The 20,057-nt window shown below is 42.3% G+C and overlaps 1 protein-coding gene across 1 annotated transcript in view; it reads right to left on the bottom strand.

Annotated features, from left to right (window-relative positions):
* The window catches only part of EVA1A (eva-1 homolog A, regulator of programmed cell death), a 79,281-nt gene that overhangs the window by 48,664 nt on the left and 10,560 nt on the right, over positions 1 to 20,057 (bottom strand). Inside the window, exon 4 of the mRNA XM_030311799.1 lies at positions 1,647 to 1,811. Within this exon, the coding sequence (XP_030167659.1) occupies positions 1,647 to 1,811 (165 nt within the window). The remainder of the gene's footprint in view (positions 1 to 1,646; positions 1,812 to 20,057) is intronic.

Here is a 20,057-nt window from a genome sequence, read left to right on the forward strand (position 1 = left end):
CAGCTTTATCAGCAGGCAGATGGAGAGGCCGTATTAAGAAGTGGGTTTTCCTGGTGTAATATGTGTGTCTGCCCTGTGCATGGCCATGCACGAACATGAGGGATCAGAGGACTGTGTGCTGGGCACAGGGCTACACACATAATTGGTGCTCAATAAATGTGTGCTAAATATATGAGTAAATAATTAAACACACTAATGCCAATAGATGGCATAGATTTACCATAATCTGGCCCTAATCCAGAGCCTATTTATTTGCCCCCCTAAACCTGGAGGAAGGACATTTGGAAATACTCTCTGATCCATGAACCTAGCTTTGGGTTTACAACAGCTGTTAAGAACTGCTAACATTTGTTGAATACTTAGGGCGCACAGGCATTGGACTAAATACTCTGCTTAGGATCACCTCATTTCATTATAATGAACGCCACTGCTGAGCCCCTGCATTCCAGCTGGTTTTAGGAGCCACAGATACAGAGGGATGAGAGCTGCTGTCTAAGGCAGCCCCTGCCTCTGGTTGTACAGCTCGACCTAGGAGGCTCAAGAACCCTCTTGGGAGTCTTAGGCTCACTCTCCAGAACATACATATTTGCATAGAGACCAACTTTGAAGGAATGGCTTTGAAGTGACTGCTCCAGGGTCCTACAGAAACAGATGCTCCCAGAAGCTGTCCCAGACCACCCCATGGGCTATGGCTGAACCTTAGAAAAGGACTGCTCGAAGCCGCTGGCTTCAGTGAAGCGTGTGGATGTGCACATGTTGTACGCGTACTGGCCTCTCCGTTGCCAGGCCCTGCGCCCTTCCTTGTCACATATCTTTCTTTTAATCCTCACAGCATCCTGACAGGTTTGTCCCTGCAGCCAAGCTCCTTAGGCAGTACATTCTACTGCCACCATTGCCCATGTCCACTGCCATCCCCACCCCTGACCCTGCCCCTTCCATGGAAAAGAGTCCTCACTTCAAGTCCCATTCACTTGTACAATTACATATCAAGAAAACTCTCTATGCTCTATTTTCCCACCCGTAAAATAGTTGTCTGTGATTGCCTTTTTATTCAGGTATTTTGTGTGGCTTGACACCCCATAGCCTTAGAGGTGATGAGGGGACATAACCTGTAGACTAAGAGAAATTGAAAGTAATCAGGGTCTCATCTTATTTATCCCAAGACGAGAAGATCCAGCATTTCCCTAATAGCACAACTATCATAAAAGAGGAAATCTTCTATTTTGCATCATCTATTTTGCATCATCTATTTTGCATGAGGACATCATGAAAGAATAGCATTACCCAGCGATTCCGACATTAGGTCAGATGTAAGGGAGGGGCATGAGGCCCCTGTGCCAGACCAGGGCAGATGCTCAGTGGCCGCCTTGCAGAGCTGCTCCCCCCGGGCCCGTAGGATCTGCTGGACTGGCCTGAAGGGTGGGGGTGGGTGAGCGCACAAGCCGGGCTTGAGATCTATAGGACAAGCTGGACAGGGGCAGAAGCAGGAGGGAGCCCATGTGTGCAGGTGCAGCGTGCAGCTCTAGGTACAGCCAGGGATGGGGAATTAGAGAAAAAAGTTTATCTCAGGAAACCAGGATCTGAAGTAACCACTCCATGGTCCAGGTCCAGGCCTGGGAGCTGGGCTCAAGTGTGAGCAGCCTTACTGGTGTGGCTGCCAGCAGGCCTGCTCCTCCCTGCAGGGTGTGCAGGGCCCCCAGGGCACCGGTGCCCAGAACAGGGCTCCACCACCGCACACTGACGTCCTGGGCTACAGCATATCCAACTCGTGGGAAGGTCCCCTCCGTTAGCACAAAGGAGATGCGGTAGTTCTAACCACCAGTGAGGGGAGGCTGTGACATTCCTTCAGCCACTTCTTGATGGCAGGATCAGATAGGAGGATCCATAGGTCTGCATCTGGGCCCCATGGATTAGCTGACCAGGATCCCAGACACATCCCTGCTGCTTCCACTTTCAAAACTCCCATCCATGTTTCTATGACAGCAATGTGACCATTTTACAAAAAGCTTGTGGTGGCAAATTTTACTACTGGTTTTTGCCTCAAACAAAAATATGACCTCAGGCTTTGATTAGCCCCATTTTATTGATAAGGAAACCAAGGCACAACACCCAAAGGCAGACAACAAATTAAAGCCAAGCTACCAGCTGAACTAAGGTGAGACTTGCAGGTCCAAAGATTCTACCCCGAAATGATGAGCTGCAGCAGTGAGGTTTGTCCAGTGTGTCCTCAGTCCAAACCACCCAGCCCTGTGCAGCCCATGTACCTATCGGTGCAGTTCAGTTAACTGTCATTTCCTGCAGACCACTTGCCCTTCACAGGGAATTGTCCAGATACCATAGGGAACCGACACGTGACACTCGGTCCTCACCTGGGGAGTGTTTTGTAAGAACAGGCTGGACATCAGACCAGACCAGTTCAATCAGAATCTCTATGGGTGGGACTTTTTTTTTTTTTTAACCTCTACAGGTAATCAAAACATGCAGTCAGGATTGAGAACCATTTCTGTAGGCAATGCAGAAACAAAACCTAGGTCCCAACAGATGAGAAGTTTATAAAACAGTAAGCTCAGTCTAGGAGTGGATGGTTTCCAAAAGTCATCAGGAAAAGGAAAATACTGAAATCACTCCCTTGTCCAAAGCATGTGAAGACGATGCCAAACTGACAAAAATCCCTAGATTTATCTCAACCTTGAGCGAGTGAGGTCATCCCCACATGGTCAAACGTAGGAAATCTGGTTCTGGCCCAAGAAGGTACAAATGATTGAAACCAGAATCCTTGCCCCTTCTCCTATGGCACTGCTATTTACAAGAAGCCTTCAAAAGTCCAGCGCTTATGAATTCCAGAAGTAGTAAATGATCTCCAGGAGCGACAGAGCAGTCATGTAAACCGAATAATGAAAGACAAAGGAAATTGCCTCATGGCCCAATGAGAGGCTAATGGATGTGCAGACAGAGACACCAATGTGTCACCATTAATGATGTCACTTCGGGAAAATCAAGAGGCCGGGATTTTTTTTTTTTTTTTAAATGTTCTGCCCTGTGGTCATTTCACATTTATTCATCTTATTCGTCTTACAAAAGTGAGCTTGGAAAGAAAATGTGTACTTGTTTAAAATATTAGTTTGGGGCAGCAGGACAATTTGTTTTTCTTTCTTTCTTTCTTTCTTTTTTTTTTTTTTTTTTACCCACTGTCTCACCTTTAACTCACTGTCTCACAACAGCCTGCTCAAATGAAACTGCTCATCTGATAGTCTTAGCTACTAACACCTCCCAGACAGCAAAGGTCAGAGAATGGAACACACTCTTAAACAGGCCAACTTTTACCAACTTTTTACAAGTGCTAATGGATGCCTTTAATCACCAAATAAATCAATGTTGATGGCTATGTCCTCTCTGAAGTTCTATTTTCCAGATGTAGACAACCAAATTATAATATCCATGTGCCCTAGCTTTCTCTGCCTTTTCTGCAAGTGAAGTTTTACCTGTATGAGGGGTTGCTGAGCACACCAGTCAGTTGTTTCAAAGAAATTTTAATAGACTGAAAAAGCCCAGGGAATATAAGCTGTACAGATGAGTCCCTCCTCTCCCGCAATGTGCTAATCACCTCCCCCACCTTTCTTAAAATGTGGTGTGCCCAAAAGGGACGAGATAATGAGGAGAAAACAGCAATTAAGCATCCTCTCTATTCTGTTTCAAAAGGGAGGCTTATCTCTTATGAAATTATTTCTGTCACAGGCCCCAGTCAGAAGAATTGAAATCTAAATACTCTTGGCTTGGGGCGCCTGGGTGGCGCAGTCGGTTAAGCGTCCGACTTCAGCCAGGTCACGATCTCGCGGTCCGTGAGTTCGAGCCCCGCGTCGGGCTCTGGGCTGATGGCTCGGAGCCTGGAGCCTGTTTCCGATTCTGTGTCTCCCTCTCTCTGCCCCTCCCCCATTCATGCTCTGTCTCTCTCTGTCCCAAAAATAAATAAACGTTGAAAAAAAAAATAAAATAAATACTCTTGGCTCAACCACTGTGTCTTACTTGGAGTACTAGAGTAGAAATCAAAATATTTCTCTAGCCAGCTGCTGCTACCCAATACATTACCTCTGATTAATGATGGCTCGTGGCCGTCGAAACATATCCACCAGTTAAAGCATAAACATAGCCTAGTATAAACTTTGCATCTTTTTTCCCTCCTCCATTTTCCATAGGGAGATTCTCATGCCCAGGCTGACACCTCCTTTACTTTCTTCATCTCAGCCAACAAGGGTAAATACACATAAACGGAACTTTAACAAATCATACAAGCAACAGCAAGCCACTCTAACCAACAGCAAGCCACTGTAAAAGCGAGAGTTTGCAGTTATTAAAAAAAATATATATGAGAAGACCGAACTGTGAAGCATGCCTAGTGAAACTGCTAATAGTTGTCCTTTAAGAAAACGCAAGTTAGATCTTTTAGCCACAATATATATGACCCTAAAAAGTTACCCAGAATATAAATATCTCTTTCTACTTTTATATTGAAAATACCATGGACTCATTATAAAACTGAAATATCTTACTATAATTTTAGTCTCATGACCTATTTAAAAATTATGTTTTGGGGTGCCTGGGTGGCTCAGTTGGTTAAGCGTCCGACTCTTGATTTCTGCTGAGGTCATGATTTCCCAGTTTGTGAGTTGGAGCCCCACATCGGGCTCTATGCTGACAGCCAGGAGCCTGCCTGGGATCCTCTCTCTCCCTCTTTCTCTCTGCCCCTCCTACTCAAAATAAATAAACATTTTTTTAAAAATTACACTTCAGGAGCACCTGGGTGGCTCTGTTGGTTAAGTATCTGACTTCGGCTCAGGTCATAATCTCACGGTCCATGAGTTTGAGCCCCATGTCAGGCTCTGTGCTGACAGCTCAGAGCTTGGACCCTGCTTTGGATTCTGTGTCTCCCTCGCTCTCTGCCCCTCCCCCACTCACACTCTGCCTGTCTCTCTCTCTCTCAAAAATAAATATACATTAAAAAAATTACACTTCATATGTGGCAAATTAAAAGTCACATTTTTAGAGGAATAAGAAATAGTAGAGCTTAAAACAGACTATAAAATTTAAATTAAATTAGCTCAACCTACCAGGGTAACTGAACTGGACATTGTGCCCTCTTTCAGTGTTTCCTTACAAGACTGCCTGCAGTGGTTCCAAATTCCTCCAAGACTCATTTCCTATAAATGTGAAAGGTGTGAGCTTGAGAAAACCATAGACAAATTAGAGCATGTTGGTCTGAAAAGTAAATGGGCAAGCAGGACAGATGACAAAACGTACCAAACTATCCATTTCCTTGAAGAGAGTGCACTAACCCAGTGCTAAAACTAGAGTAATTTCTATTACTCACCTGGTCTGTGCAACCAGCAACCAGTCAGCCTTCTGTGTCTGGGCACAGCTGATGGAGTTTGGGATCTACTTTGAGTGTGAACAAGGAGTCTAAGACCATGGTCCTAACAGAAGAAGAGATGATAAATGAAAGGCTTGATTCATTTGCTTCACCTAAAAGTCCACACTTGGAATTCTTTAAATTAGTGAGTTTGATTAATGTATTTACCATATGGCCCATTTGCTTTATTTCTAATGGTTGAATACACTTCTCAGAAGCACAGGGTTTATTTGTAATGAGATGTACAGGGTGACAGAGCATCCACGCAGATGTGTGAACTAAAGCCCCTGGGCATACAGGAAGTTTGGTCAGGTTACGGGGTCTTCTCTGCCCTTCAAACCCCTGCTTGCTGGAACTTTCTTCCTTACTCTACTTCCTCTTTCCTTGTCTTTGATCTTCCCACTGTATCCTTCCCTGCAACCTTGAACATGCTGGAACCTGCTCCATCGTTTAAAACACATTAATAGGGGCACCTAGGTAGCTCAGTTGGTTGAGCATCTGACTCTTGATTTCTGCTCTGGTCGTGATCCCAGGGTTGTGGGATTGAGCCCTACGTTGAGCTCTGTGCTGAGTGTGGATCCTGCTAAATATTTTCTCTCTCACTCTCTCTCTCTCTCCAAAATTAAAAAAAAAAAACCCACATTATTGTTAAATAAACCTTCTACATTATGTACCCATTTATTGATGCTTCTCTAAATACAGTAAAACCTTGGATTGCAAGTAACTTGTTCTGCCAGTGTTCTGCAAGACGAACAAACATTTCTAATAAATTTTAACTTGATAAACGAGTGATGTCTTGCAATACGAGTAGTACTTGACACAATGTCACATGATCACAACTGAGCCAATGGTTGTTCTCTCTCTCTCTCTCTCTCTCTCTCTCTCTCTCTCTGCAGGATTGTGGGTGACCATCTCTCACCCATGCTCAGAGGCTTGGTCTCAGGCCGCAATGTTTGGCAGAAATCAATGATTTTTCGGAACATTGGGAGGTGCTCACATTTGGCACTAGTGTATTTTTTGCCAAAGCACCTATGAACCATTCTTTGCTTTTCCATCCAAGAGTAAGCTTAGGAATGCTTTGCTTCATTCTAGGTCAGGCCACCTGCAGGTATAGACCCTTTCCTCGGCTGCATTAAATATAGTATATGACAAGAGTTCATTAATACTGTACTGTGCGAGCGTATACAATGGTCCCCATGCAGAAAAAGATTCCATGGAGCCGAGAGATAGCAGTGATTCCATTAGTGATAGTGGAAGTCGTCCTTATTGTAATTATTTTTATATGAATATTTTGGGGTTGTGGAACAAATCATCTGAGTTTCCATTATTTCTTGTGGAGAAATTTGCTTTGATGTACAAGTGCTTTGGATTACAAGCATGTTTCCAGAAGGAATTATGCTCACAAACCAAGGTTTTACTGTATTTATTTTCATGAGCAAAAGTCTCGAACAAATGGGTGTGTTTACCATCATTACTTTCGTAACCTCCATTCAGTACTCAACTCACTGTGGTCTGGTCTGTTCCCAGCACTCCCCTGAAACTGCCCTCATTAATTAAAGTCACCAAGAGCCCCCAAATTTCAAAATCCAGTTACTGCTCCTGAACTTGTGCTGGTGACCTCCCTGCAGTGTTGGCCACGATTGGTCGCTTCCCTCAGCACACTTTCCCCTTCACGTGTGCACTTCCCCATCTCCTAGATCCCCTCCTACCTTTGTGATCCCTCCTCCTTTGTGACCTTCCTGAGCTGGCTTTGCTTCATAACAAACACATCTGTTCTTGTCACTAAAATCCTTCAGGGGTCTCCCGCCTCTCACAGGATCCAGTCTAGATTCCTTAGCCAAGCCCCTCAGGTCGGCCCCTGCCTGCCTCTCCCACTCATCCAGTAACAACCTGTCGAGCCTTCACCCCATCAGCCTCTTTACGGTCTCCCAAACATGTCAATGCTGTTTCACGCTTCTGTACCTTTTGTACAAAATGTTCTCGACGCCACCCCCATCCTCCCCTGAGGAATTCCAGCTCATCTTCTAAGACTCAGAACAAAGGTGAGCAATTCTGACAAGGCTTCCCTGCCCCCAAATTGAGGCAGAGCCTCCTGAGTCTGCAGCATCAGTGACACGTCTACACTGTGAGCTCTGCACCGTGTTGCCTCATCTGAGGCCCGGTGCTGCCAGGGCAGTGGGAGCTGGCTCTGCAGAGTTTGGCTCAGTGCCTGGCACTTAGTAGGTGCTACTACATGATTAGGGTGCAGGGGACATCACGCACTTATTTCTTTGAATTGAATTGAATTGGATTTGCTCTGAGCTTCTGACTGTCTCCATAAGGAAATGTAATCTCAGTCATTATTGGGGCATGCCATCTCCCCAGGGTCAGGGGAAGGTCCCTGGTGATGTAATCCATAAAGAGCATGCAGAGAGGGCCCTCTGGACTCTGTCCGCACTTGTTACCACATCTAGGCTTATTGTCCAAATCCTGCTTGGAACCAGGGGGCAGTTTCTGCTGAGGCCTGGGTCTTGGAATTTTTTTGCGTAGATGTTCGTAAGGCCACAGCCCTTAATGTTTAGTTATTTCTACATCTCCCCTCCCCCTCCAGCAGCCCCCAGTGTGGGTGCTGGGTCCAGGTGTTCACACTTCATGAACACCCCAGTGATCCTGTTCTTTCTTTCCTATTCAGGAACTCCCTTAGCCTCAGTCAGGATGCACACCCTCAGAAACTCAAAGCCACCCCTCCTCCCTTACCGCACCCCCATACCCTTCCCCCAACTCTTCACCCCCCCCCACCCACCCCCACACAGAACAATACAATTCCCCTCAATGGATGTAGGCAGCTAAAAAAAAAAAAAAAAAAAAAAAAAAACAAGAATAAGGATGACTTCTCCTACTAGAAAGTCTGTAAGTGGGTTAGTGCAGCTGCTGTAAATGCCCAAGGGCCCCCCAAAACAAGCACACACCACGGTCTTCCTACCTTCTTGAGGCAGAGGAAAGAAGAATACGGCAAAAAGAACACGATACAAAAGAATATCTCAGTACATTATTGTGCCACATAACCTTCAATGAATTTAATTAATCGCGTAATTAAAAGCAGAAATGCCCATGAAAAACAAGAATGAATTTGCTCTCCCAAAGAAAGACACCTCCACCTGGCAGCCCTCCTCACTCAGACTAAGCCTCCTTATTCCTGCACCAGGGAGGGAGGCCTAAAAATCTCTGGGATCCTCCCGTCTGTGGCCCAGGACACCACTCACATGGCCAAGTTTATTTGAGCTGCTGACTTGGATTGCTGACATGGGCATTTACAGCAGCTGCACTAACCCACTTTCTCTCATGGATGATTTTAATCTCTTTAATTTTTGCCCAGCCTGTGAGAAAACTGGGAGAGAGCATGGCTGGGAGGGGGCGGGAGGTAGACGGTGCAGGTCAGGAGCTGAGTGGTGGTTAAATCCTGTGGGAGGAAGCAAACGCGTGTGTAATCCTTTCAGGAAAACAAGCATTACTGGGGAGGAGAAAGCTGCCAACGTAACTTTGTTCCAAGAATAAATAGCACATTTTCCCTCAGTGTTTGCTTTTCTCTCTTTGATCCCCGTGAAACCCTCTGGAAATGCCTGGCCAGCATTTTTTTTCTCCCCTCCAAGCCTGGGGAGAAGGAGCCACAAGCACCCCCTTGAGATTCCTCAAACAGAGGCATAAAGTAGAGGCTCCCAGGTGATGCTGGAGCCAGGGAGCCTGTAGAAGCTGAGGACCCAGGCATTTTAGCGAGGTTTAGTCACCACAAATATACCACGGTGTTTCCAAACATGTCATCACGATGCCCAGAAGCTGTTTAGAAGGGAATAATAAAAGAGAGGGTCTATGGCCCTCTGGGAGCCACTGGGAGCCATGACAGTTTGCAAACGGAAAGAAAAAGCAGAGCTGGTGTGGGTTAATGTTTAGCTTTGGTCCCAGGCAGTGGTAAATGCCTGCACGCAGAGAGGCTGACAAGAACATGCCCTGGCCATGGGGAGTTTATGGTTCAAATGTTCTAAAAACCACAGTCTGTAGTTGCATAGTTTTCCCTTCTTTTCCCAGATAGCCTCATTTCAGGGAGTTGTAGGCAGGACAATACCAGTGAAAGATAACGGCCTTGGCATCAAACAGACCTGCACCCAGTTCTGGTTCTTCCACTTACTCGGTGTGAAGCAGGGTTAGTACTCAGTTTCCTCAGCGGTTGGATGGGAATGATAACGCTTACCTTATAGGACAGTCGTGGAAAAGGTAAAAAGTGTGTAAACTTAGCATCATGCTTGACTCTAAGCGGTCAATACATGCCAGTTCCTTATCACCACTGTCTCCCCACAACCTATCATTCATATCAGAAAATACTAATTAATGGCAAGACCTATACCAGGCTTACAGGGAAAGCCAAGAAGTAGAAAAACCCACTCAGTGGGCAGCTACATATAGCATCAGTTTTCAAGTCTGGAAGTGACAGGTACATGCGTTGTCATAAAACTATGCAGGAGGCACTAATCAAAGGCTGATCCTGACAGTCAATTCTAAGGGTCCCCCAGAGGGTAGAGGTATCCAAGGGAAAGCTTTATGGAGAGGCGTGGACTTGCTCTGAACAAAGAGGCAAAGAGCAAGACATATTTTGAAAATGCTAGTAGACTTACACTCCTTAGGATCCCCTTAAGGGAATTTTGGGAGATTTTTGGAAAGGAAATTGGGAAATACAGTTGATTAAAGATGATGGCGTGTTCTTTGTCACTATTCCTATGGAGAGGTAGCCTTTACTTCTCCTATTCTTGAATCTGGGCTGGTAGCAGAAACACGCCGTGCCAGTTTGGGACTTAGCCTTTAAGAGAATCAGCAGCTTGTCCTTCCTGCTTCTTGGAACTTTTGCTCTTGAGACACTGTCTCTTAGAACCCAGACACCATGCTGTGAGAAGCTCAAGCCATATGTAGAAGCCATGTGTAGGCTCTTTGATCAAATCCCCAACTGAGCTCCTGGCCAACAGACATTATTAAGACTAGCCATGTGAGTGAGCCATCTTGCATATCCCAACCCAGTCTAGCCCCAGATGACTGCGGTTGATGCCACATGGAGCAGAAGATCCACTCAAGTGATTCCAGCCAACCCACACAAGAGTGAGAAATAATAAAATGTTCCATGCTGCTAGATACGAATGCGGGAGTGGTATGTTATATGGCAGTAGACAATTGAAACAGGAAAGTACTTATGGGAGGTCTTGAACGCCAAACACCAAAGTGTATACTTGATCATCAATGCCATCATCATTATCGAAACTGTTAGTAAATTATCACTATGTGCCAGACACTATGTTATAAATTTTGAATACGCTCTTAAGATTTAACCTGCTTTTAAATTTTTTTTTTTCAACGTTTATTTATTTTTTGGGACAGAGAGAGACAGAGCATGAACGGGGGAGGGGCAGAGAGAGAGAGAGACACAGAATCGGAAACAGGCTCCAGGCTCTGAGCCATCAGCCCAGAGCCTGACGCGGGGCTCGAACTCACGGACCGCGAGAACGTGACCTGGCTGAAGTCGGACGCTTAACCGACTGCGCCACCCAGGCGCCCCTAACCTGCTTTTAAACTTGTGTGGTAGGTACTATTATTCATACTTAATAGTTAAGAAAACTAATATTCAGAAAGTTTTAGAAATGTGCTTAAGATTATACAGCCACCAAAAATAGTAAAGACGGGATTCAACCAGTCACACCTGACCAATCTCAAACCTGCCATCTTCTTCCTGCAAAAAGAATAAGCAGTTGGCATGCTGATAATTTTTGGAGATACAAACAACACTTCCAGCTGGAAATTGGCAGCCGGTTTAAAAAACACAAGCTGAGGTGCCTGGCTGGCTCAGTCAGTAGAGTATGTAGCTCTTGACCTCAGAGTCGTGAGTTCAAGCTCCCACATTGGGTATGGAGCCTACTTAGCACACACACACACACACACACACACACACACACACTCACACCCAGCAAACTGCCTGGGCTTGTCAAATCCAAGCAAAAAAATGGCAATGAGTCTAACTCCATTATTTAGTGACTGTATAGGTATGTAAGGCAATATAGGAAAGATAAGAATGAAAAGTTTTTAAATAAGGGATAGGTCAGGAAATTAGAAACTACTTGTATTAGTTATCTCTTTCTGCATAATCACACGCCCCTCCCCCCCAAAAAAAACCTTAGTGGCTTATAATAACAATAACCATTTATTATTTTTCATGGTTTCTAGGGGCCAGGAGTTTGGAAGTGGCCCAATTGGGAAATACTAGCTTGGGGTCTCTCCGGAGGTTGACTGGGGTTTAAGTCATCTGTGGACTTACCTGGAACTGGAGGGTCCACTCCAAGTCTTCACTCCACTCACACAGCTGGCAGACTGATGCTGATTATTGGTGGGTGTCTCAGTTCCCCATCAGGTAGGCCTTCCAGAGGCCTAAGTGTCTTGGTGACTCGAAAACTGGCTTTCCCCAGAGCAAGACTTCCAAAAGGCCAACGCAGAAGCTGTAACGTCTTTTATGACCTGGTCTCAGAAGTCATACACCATTCCTCCCACCTGACTCTATGTACAGAGCCATCCCTGATTGACACTGGAAAGGACTCCGTGAAGTCATGAATACCAAGAGAAAGCAATCGTGGGGCTATATCAATGTGGCTACCACATCCCTTGATGTACTCTAAGTAATAAAGACTTTAAAGCAGGGCATTTGAGGCTTTCACATGTGTTTGCAGGACAAGGGAGCAAAAGTCAAGGAGTCTATTTGTGATGATCTCAGCCTGCATTACCATCATAAGAGGGTCTGAAGAGCTTACTTGGAAGCTGCTTTAGATATCAGAAAACTTTGAGAAATTCCTTCCATCCATCTTAGCTGGCAACTCTGAAGCAAGAGATTCTCTAGAAGCTACCGTTGGCAATCTCAGCTGACAACTGTACCCGAGAGGTTCTTTCATAGGAGAGGACCCTGCAGCTGCTGAGAACTTCACACCTGCCTTCGATGAGCGTGGACTGTCCCACTCCTCTGCCTTCCAATCTCATGCAAATGCCTCTCAGTGACCAACATGACCCTGGGATCATAAAGAGAAGGGAACTTTGGGAAATGTCATTCCTGGCCTCTCCTTGGGTGATACAGGGAGTCTGTCGGTGGAAGTGGGTGGTGGTGATACTGAGCTGACTACAGATAATCCAGCTGAAACTTTGGGGGGGTTTCAGTCAGTGAAACATGCATAATACTATGCAAGTTTGGCTTGAAATTCTCCCTTCTCCAAAGACAGTAAAAACAGTTTTTAAAAAATGTTTTTAATATTCATTTATTTTTTGAGAGAGAGACAGACAGAGCACGGGGGAGGGAGGGGCAACAAAGAGAGGGAGACACAGAATCCAAAGCAGGCTCCAGGCTCTGAGCTGTCAGCACAGATCCTGACATGGGGCTCAAACTCACAAACCGCAAGATCATGACCTGAGCCGAAATGAGATACTTAACCAACTGAGCCACCCAGGTGCCCCTAAATGTTTTTAAGTAAGATAAGGCATGCTCACAAACAAGAATGAGATAGCAACGAACAGGGGCTGAAGCCATAAATCTATGAATCCAGAAATGGACAGAGAGGGTTAGAATCCTAGCCCTTTAGGGATGTGATGGACTGAGTGTTTCCCCTTAAAATTCATGTTAAAACCCTAATCCCCTTGTGATAGTATTAGGCGTGGAAACTTTGAGAGGTGATTAGGTTTAGCTCAGGCCAGGAGGGTAGAGTCCCCATAATAGGATTAGTGTCCTTACGAGAAGAAGAAGAAAAACCAGAGTTGCTCAGTATCTCCAGAAGCACACAAAGAGGTTATGTGAGCATATAGTGAGATGGCAGTCATCTGAAGCCAGAAGGCCAGCCCTCCCCAGGAACTGAAACTGCCGGCATCTTGATCTTGGACTCCAGAACTCTGAGAAATAAATGTCTGTTGGTTAAGCCACCTAGCCTGTGGTGTTTTAGCATAGCAGTCTGAGCTAACTAAGATGAGGAATTTCAACTCCTGAAGCATGATGAGACTTAAAAGCACCCTGTGCCTGCCAAGACACCAGAGCTAGGCTCACCTCATCAGCGATGACCACTGAAAGCTGAGACCACACTTAGGACTGTGGTTTGTTAACAGTTTGGCTTTACATCAAGTGATTGTCACCCATCCACACCTTGAAGAGAAAGGCCTTACATGTATTATCTCCTTATTGAAATTCACAGCTTTCTTACATTAGTTTCATCTTTTTAACTTCCCCAAATTATTTCATTAGATTTACCAATAAATTCTACTCTCTTTGCCTCATTTCTTCCATCCCATGTCATCAGCATGAATGTACATATCTTGTTGCTGAATTACATCCTTTAGTAACTCTTTCTCCAAGGGTCTATGAAAGGTCAGTACTCATGCTTTTTATATTTCTAAGAATATCTTTATTTTCTCTCCTCATGTACAGGAGTGTACAGTTTGATTGGGTACAGTTTGGGTACAGTTTATGTATCTTTTTCTCTCCTCGTGTACAGTTTGATTGGGTACAGAATTCTAGGTTGGCAGAGATATTCCTTCATAACTTTAAAGGTGTTACTGTCTTCTGGCATCTATTGTTACTAATGTAATGTCTTTTGTCAGTTTAACTGTTTTTTTCTTTTATCTTTATTAATTGGTAACAATTTCTCTTTATCCTTCATGTTCTGGAGTTCCCATTAATATGTCCACTTGTGAGTTTATTTCATCCTACTCAGCACCCTGTATATTCTTACAATCTTAAAACTCATATTTTTCTGTTGTTCTGACATTCTGCTATTATTGCTTCTAATATTGATTTTCTGCCATATCCCATTTCCTTTATTTTGTACTTCTTTATATCCTCTTTAATTTGTGTTGGAAACTTTTTGCCTGCCTTCCATATCATCACATTCATTTTTTTTAAAATCTCTAGCTCTATAGCTTCTGTGTGATTTCTACCATACCATATGCCAACTCATCAATTATCTCTAAAGAGTTCCCAATCTAGAGCTTATTTTATGTATTGATTTGTATTTTAAATTTCAGAGAATATACTGACATTTCCAGGATTTCTGTTTTTTTTTTTTTTTTTTTTTTTTTTTTTTTTTTTTTTGCTATGTCAAGATTCTCCTATGTTCAGGATTCATATCGAAATTGTTTTTGTTTCACAAATCCTTGTTCTTCATATGGATATTATTCTGTTCCTTAACTCTTAGGATATTGTATTCATTTATTTACTAACCTACATATAGGGCTAGTATATATCATTACAATGTTATAATATATCATTAGAATATATTATACATATATGGCTAGACATATGAATTCCTTGTAACAATTCTTATCACAACTACTCTTGTTAATCCCATATTATATATGGGGAAACTGAGATCTGGAAAAGTAGTTGAGTAAAAGCCTTCCAGAGTAAGACAGTAAGAGAGAAATGAATTCAAATTTATTGTAATGTTTTACTTATCTTAAAAGGGTGAATTTGTGGGGCGCCTGGGTGGCTCATTCGGTTAAGCATACCACTTTTGGTTTCGGCCTGGGTCATGATCTCACAGTTCATGAGTTCAAGCCCCATGTCGGACTCTGCACTGACAGGGTGGAGCCTGCTTGGGATTCCCTGTCTCCCTCTTTCTATGCCCCTCCCCTGCTTTCTCTCTCTCAAAATAAATAAATAAAACTAAAAAAAAATAATGAAAGGGTGAATTTGAAGGAAGAAGTAGAAGATATTTGGTATAATATTCTTATCAAATTAACATATAAATTCTATGCAATTCTAATCAAAATCTCAATAGGCGCTTTCATTGAAATGGACATATTTCTTCTAAACTGCATATGGAAAAACAAAAAGCCAAGATGCAGCCAAAATAATTCTGGAACAAAGAACTTACCTTATAAGCTTACTATAAAATAGGACAGCAAGAATAACAGCCCAGAGATGGACAAACAGATCAGTGGAATAGAATAAAGAGCATAGAAATAGACCCAGTATAAAGTAGATATATTAAAGTCTTTGGTATAGAGTAGATTGAGGCATTCTAAATCACTGGGGAAAAGATTATTTAATAAATGGAACCGAGACAACTTGATTTCCATACAGAAATTTTCACAGCTAGAAAATGCCATTGAACCTCCATTTTACACCATTCAAAAAATAATTTCCAGACTGAATGAGAAAATAACAGTATCTATATGACCTTGGAAAGGAAAGGAACTCCTAAACAAAATACAAAAATCATAAAAAAATCATAAATCATAAAGGCCTGATTAATTTGATTAAATCAAAACTATAACTTCAGTACAATAAAGGTCACTTTATTGAGAGGGATAAGTGTTCCTTCCTGGTATTCACAGAATAACATAAATGGATGATTAGCATATGAAATACTAGTACAAGGAAAATGAAACAAAATAGCACTGAGCTTCCATTTAACATTTCTCAATGGGACAAAAGCTTAAAGTCTGACATATTCCTTTTGGCTAAGGTAAAGAAAAACAGGAATTGTCAAAACTGCAAATGCAAGTTCTATTTGATTCAACCACTTTGGAGAATCATTCCATAAAAATTGGAACATGGAAGGTGACAACCCACTCATTCCAACTTCAACTTAATACCTGAGGTGAAGTCCTAACCCTATGCTCTAGAAGAGAGCTCTGTTTGCAATCATAAAATATTGAAAACATCCCAAACCTCCATCAGAAGGAAAAGAGATAGGGGCATTTGGGTGGCTCAGTCAGTTAAGCATCCGACTTTGGTTCAAGTCATGATCTCATGGTTCATGGGTTCCAACCCCTCATCGGGATCTCTACTGTCAGTACAGAGCCTGCTTCAGATCCTCTGTTCCTCTCCCTTTCTGCCCCTCCCCCACTTACACTCTCTTTCTCTCTCAAAAATAAACATTAAGAAAAAATTTTTTTATTTTTTAATTTTTTTTTTTAACGTTTATTTATTTTTGGGACAGAGAGAGACAGAGCATGAACGGGGGAGGGGCAGAGAGAGAGGGAGACACAGAATCGGAAACAGGCTCCAGGCTCCGAGCCGTCAGCCCAGAGCCTGACGCGGGGCTCGAACTCGCGGACCGCGACATCGTGACCTGGCTGAAGTCGGACGCTTAACCGACTGCGCCACCCAGGCGCCCCAAGAAAAAATTTTTTTAAAAAAAGGAAAATGGGTAAGTACTGATATAAGTAATAAAATATAATACAATTAGTGGCTGAATTTTTATTATATATTTTTATATACTTATTCTATATTTTATTTATTTTATATGTACTTTTTATATATCAGCATAAATAAATTTCAGTAATATAATGTTGGGTGGGGAAAGTTGCATATATGTACCATATGAGACCATTTCTGTACATTTTGTGAAAAACGATGATATATTGTTTGTGGATGTATATGTATGTACATTTATACATGACAAATTCGTGGTGGTCCTTGCTTCTGGAGAAGGAAGAAGGTGAATGGAACTAGGGAGATGAGCAAAAGGAAGTTCAACTTTATTGTAATGTTTTACCTCTTTAAAAAGAAAAAGAAACAAAAGCAAATTTGACAACCATTTATTGGTTTTTGGAGTTCAGCACATTAATGTTCATTCTCTGTAGTTCTTTTGTATTTTTCCCCCAATTCAAAAATCAAAGACCTGTTGCCCTTTCTATCATAACATGTGAATCCATCAAAATGTTTTAATACTTTCCTATGCTTAAGATGCACTAAGAGTCAAGCAGGATAGCACCAAACATTGGGCTAACCTAGAAGCCCCAGGATTTCTAAGAGAAGACAGCCATAATGGAATTGGTGACCCAGAATTGGTCAGAGGGTTCCATATCCTGCAAGAGCCATGCTGAATGCCACCAACCTGTCAACTTCAGCTGCCTTAAAGCAGTCTTCTTGTCCCCACAACCTATCTACCTCACATGTTGACCATGGCCAGGTCAAACCCTGGGCAAAACAGGAAAACCTGACCAGGGCTTAATATGGAGAGAGTCAAATGATTCATAAAATTTTTAGCCATACTAACTCTGAAGCTAGAACATGCATTCTCCTGGCAGAATTCCCTCAGAGCTAGGATTAGTAGGGAGGGCTTTTTTCTTTAGCAAATTCTCAGACCCAAGGGATTTCATTACCTAAACCAGATGGTTCCCAAACTCTTTCTATACTAAATTCAAACCCTAATTGTGCTGGCGGTGGTAAGCTGGTTCTAATTAAGTAAAGTTAATTCTCCAGGCCCAAATCTATACCATGCCAGTTTGCTGAAGGAACACGTAGAATATGATCAAGGAAGTAGTTAATAGTTTCCAAGAAATCAAAGTGAAGATTAATAAAGTAATATTCAAATTTTCAAACAGGGAGAAAAGTGAATCCCAGGAATGATGCCAATTAGATGGAGTCTGGAACATATTAGTGACTATGAAAATAAAAATATGACAATATGAATGCAAGGCAAGTTCAGATGGGTTTTGGAATCAGGCAGGCCTTGAAAGCCAGCTTCACCCCTTTATGAGAAATAGAAAGTTGAAAATATGCTTATCTTCCCTGAGCCTCTGTTTCCTTTTCTGTAAAATAAATTATTAATACTTACCTCCACAGGAGTTTTTGTGAAGATTATAAGTGGTGATGAAGGTAAGACATTTATCATTGAACCTACACATACCAGTTGCTCAATAAAAATAGTGATGATGCTGATGGTGATGAAGGTAGTGATGATTTATAAGCATTAAGAGAGAGTGCAATGATCATTAAAGACTGGGAAAGATATATCAATAGTTGTTCCAGACTGATTTCACTTACTATTTAACTTGGGTTGTTAATCTGATAAATGAAGGAAATACCATTAACCCTATTCTGTCTTCATTTTATTATAGCAGAGTCTTTCATTATGTGTTCAAAATGATATCATGTTATCTATGAGGGGGAATATTTGGTCTGTTAATAATCATACCAAGGTACTAATTTTGCTTATAACCAAGATGCTGCCTTTTAGTAGTTTATTATTTATTGATGGCTTGGGTCAATTCATAATAAAGATTTACATTTAGACCTCCCTAGATATGAAATTAACTTATCAGATTGGGACAATCTGTATTTTGTTGAAGATAACAACTGTATAACTTTCATTATCACCTCTCCTAAGGAAAACATTTTAATGTGATTTAACCTCTCCATAAAAGAAATTAAATACTAAGGAAAAAGATTTTGTTGGGTAGGGCTCAGCTTTGGAGAGCCACAAACCATTGAAATGTAGAGATATTTCCACTAGTCACTCCCACTGAGAAAGCATGGATTAAGATCGAGAAATAACTCATGCATTTTATTTTATTTGAACAGGCAATATTCAAATTCATATGATATCATAAGCATTTCCTCATGTTATCACCAACTTTTGATTTGGTATTCACATTTTATTTGAAGAGACATTCGGTATGAGTCAACAAAGAGATACAGCTGCTAAAGGAGGTATCATAATCAGGGGCTGTGTCAAAAAACCATTACTTTCGTGTTGAAGATGGAAGTGGTAGAAATTCTACTATACTTCATGTTGATGAGACCGCTTGAGTTTGGATCCAGTGCCAGACAGCAAACCACCAGTGAGGTTCTGACAAGCTGCAAGCAATCTGAGTTGTGAAGCTTTGCCAATTATTATACAGGGAGCCAGATCATATGAGGAACCAGTTCACAGGAGGAAAACTCAAGGGGCTCAGAGTGATCAGACGGAAGGAACATGATAATTATATTCAAATACTTAAAGAGGGAAAACAGGCAGGAAACTGTGACTCAAGAATCCCACCCATAAGGCTGGAGTCAGGAAGATATTATTAGCTATGCAAGGACCCAGAAAACACACATCTCATCTCCTTTTCCTGAATGAACTACTATCACCATGTTTGTTTGTTTGTTTTTAAGTTTATTTATTTATTTTGAGAGAGAGAGAGTAGGAGAGAGGCAGAGAGGGAGGGAGGGAGAGAATCCCAGGCAGGCTCTGCACTGTCAGCACAGAGCCCAACTCGGGGCTCAAACTTAGGAACCATGAGATCATGATGTGAGCGGAAATCAAGAGTCAGACACCGGCTGAGCCACCCAGGCGCCCCCTATTACCATGTTTTAAAAGTTGAATCCTAAAAGCTATAGGGTGTCTTGGGTTGCCTCCTAGAACAGAAAAAAAGACATCAGGAAAAAAACTAGGGACATCTAGAAGAAGTCTATACTTTAGTCAATGCATGGCACCTATGTTAGTTTCTTTTGTTATGTACCATGGGTACATAAGAGGTTTTTCAGATTTCCCTGTTATATTTGAACTTCATGCTGGAGAGACTTTCTCTGGAGTTTTGAGTCTAGTCCTAGGCAGCAGACTACCAGCCTAAGAAAATAATTTTTAAAAGCCATAATGCACAAAGATGTTCATTACATCATTATATACACCTGTGAAAATTGGGAAACAACAATATAGGAGCTGTTAAATTATGGTACATCTCTATGACTACATGTCTTGAAGCCATATGAAGTTAATATTAACATAAGGAAATATTTATGATGTCATATGAAATTTAAAAGCTGGATACAAATCTAAGTTGGAGGCCCAACTACTATGCAACTTAAGTGAATAGAAAAAAAGACACTCAAAATGAATAC

This window comes from Lynx canadensis, chromosome A3 (genome assembly GCF_007474595.2).
Source record: "Lynx canadensis isolate LIC74 chromosome A3, mLynCan4.pri.v2, whole genome shotgun sequence".
Classification (NCBI taxonomy): Eukaryota; Metazoa; Chordata; class Mammalia; order Carnivora; family Felidae; genus Lynx; species Lynx canadensis.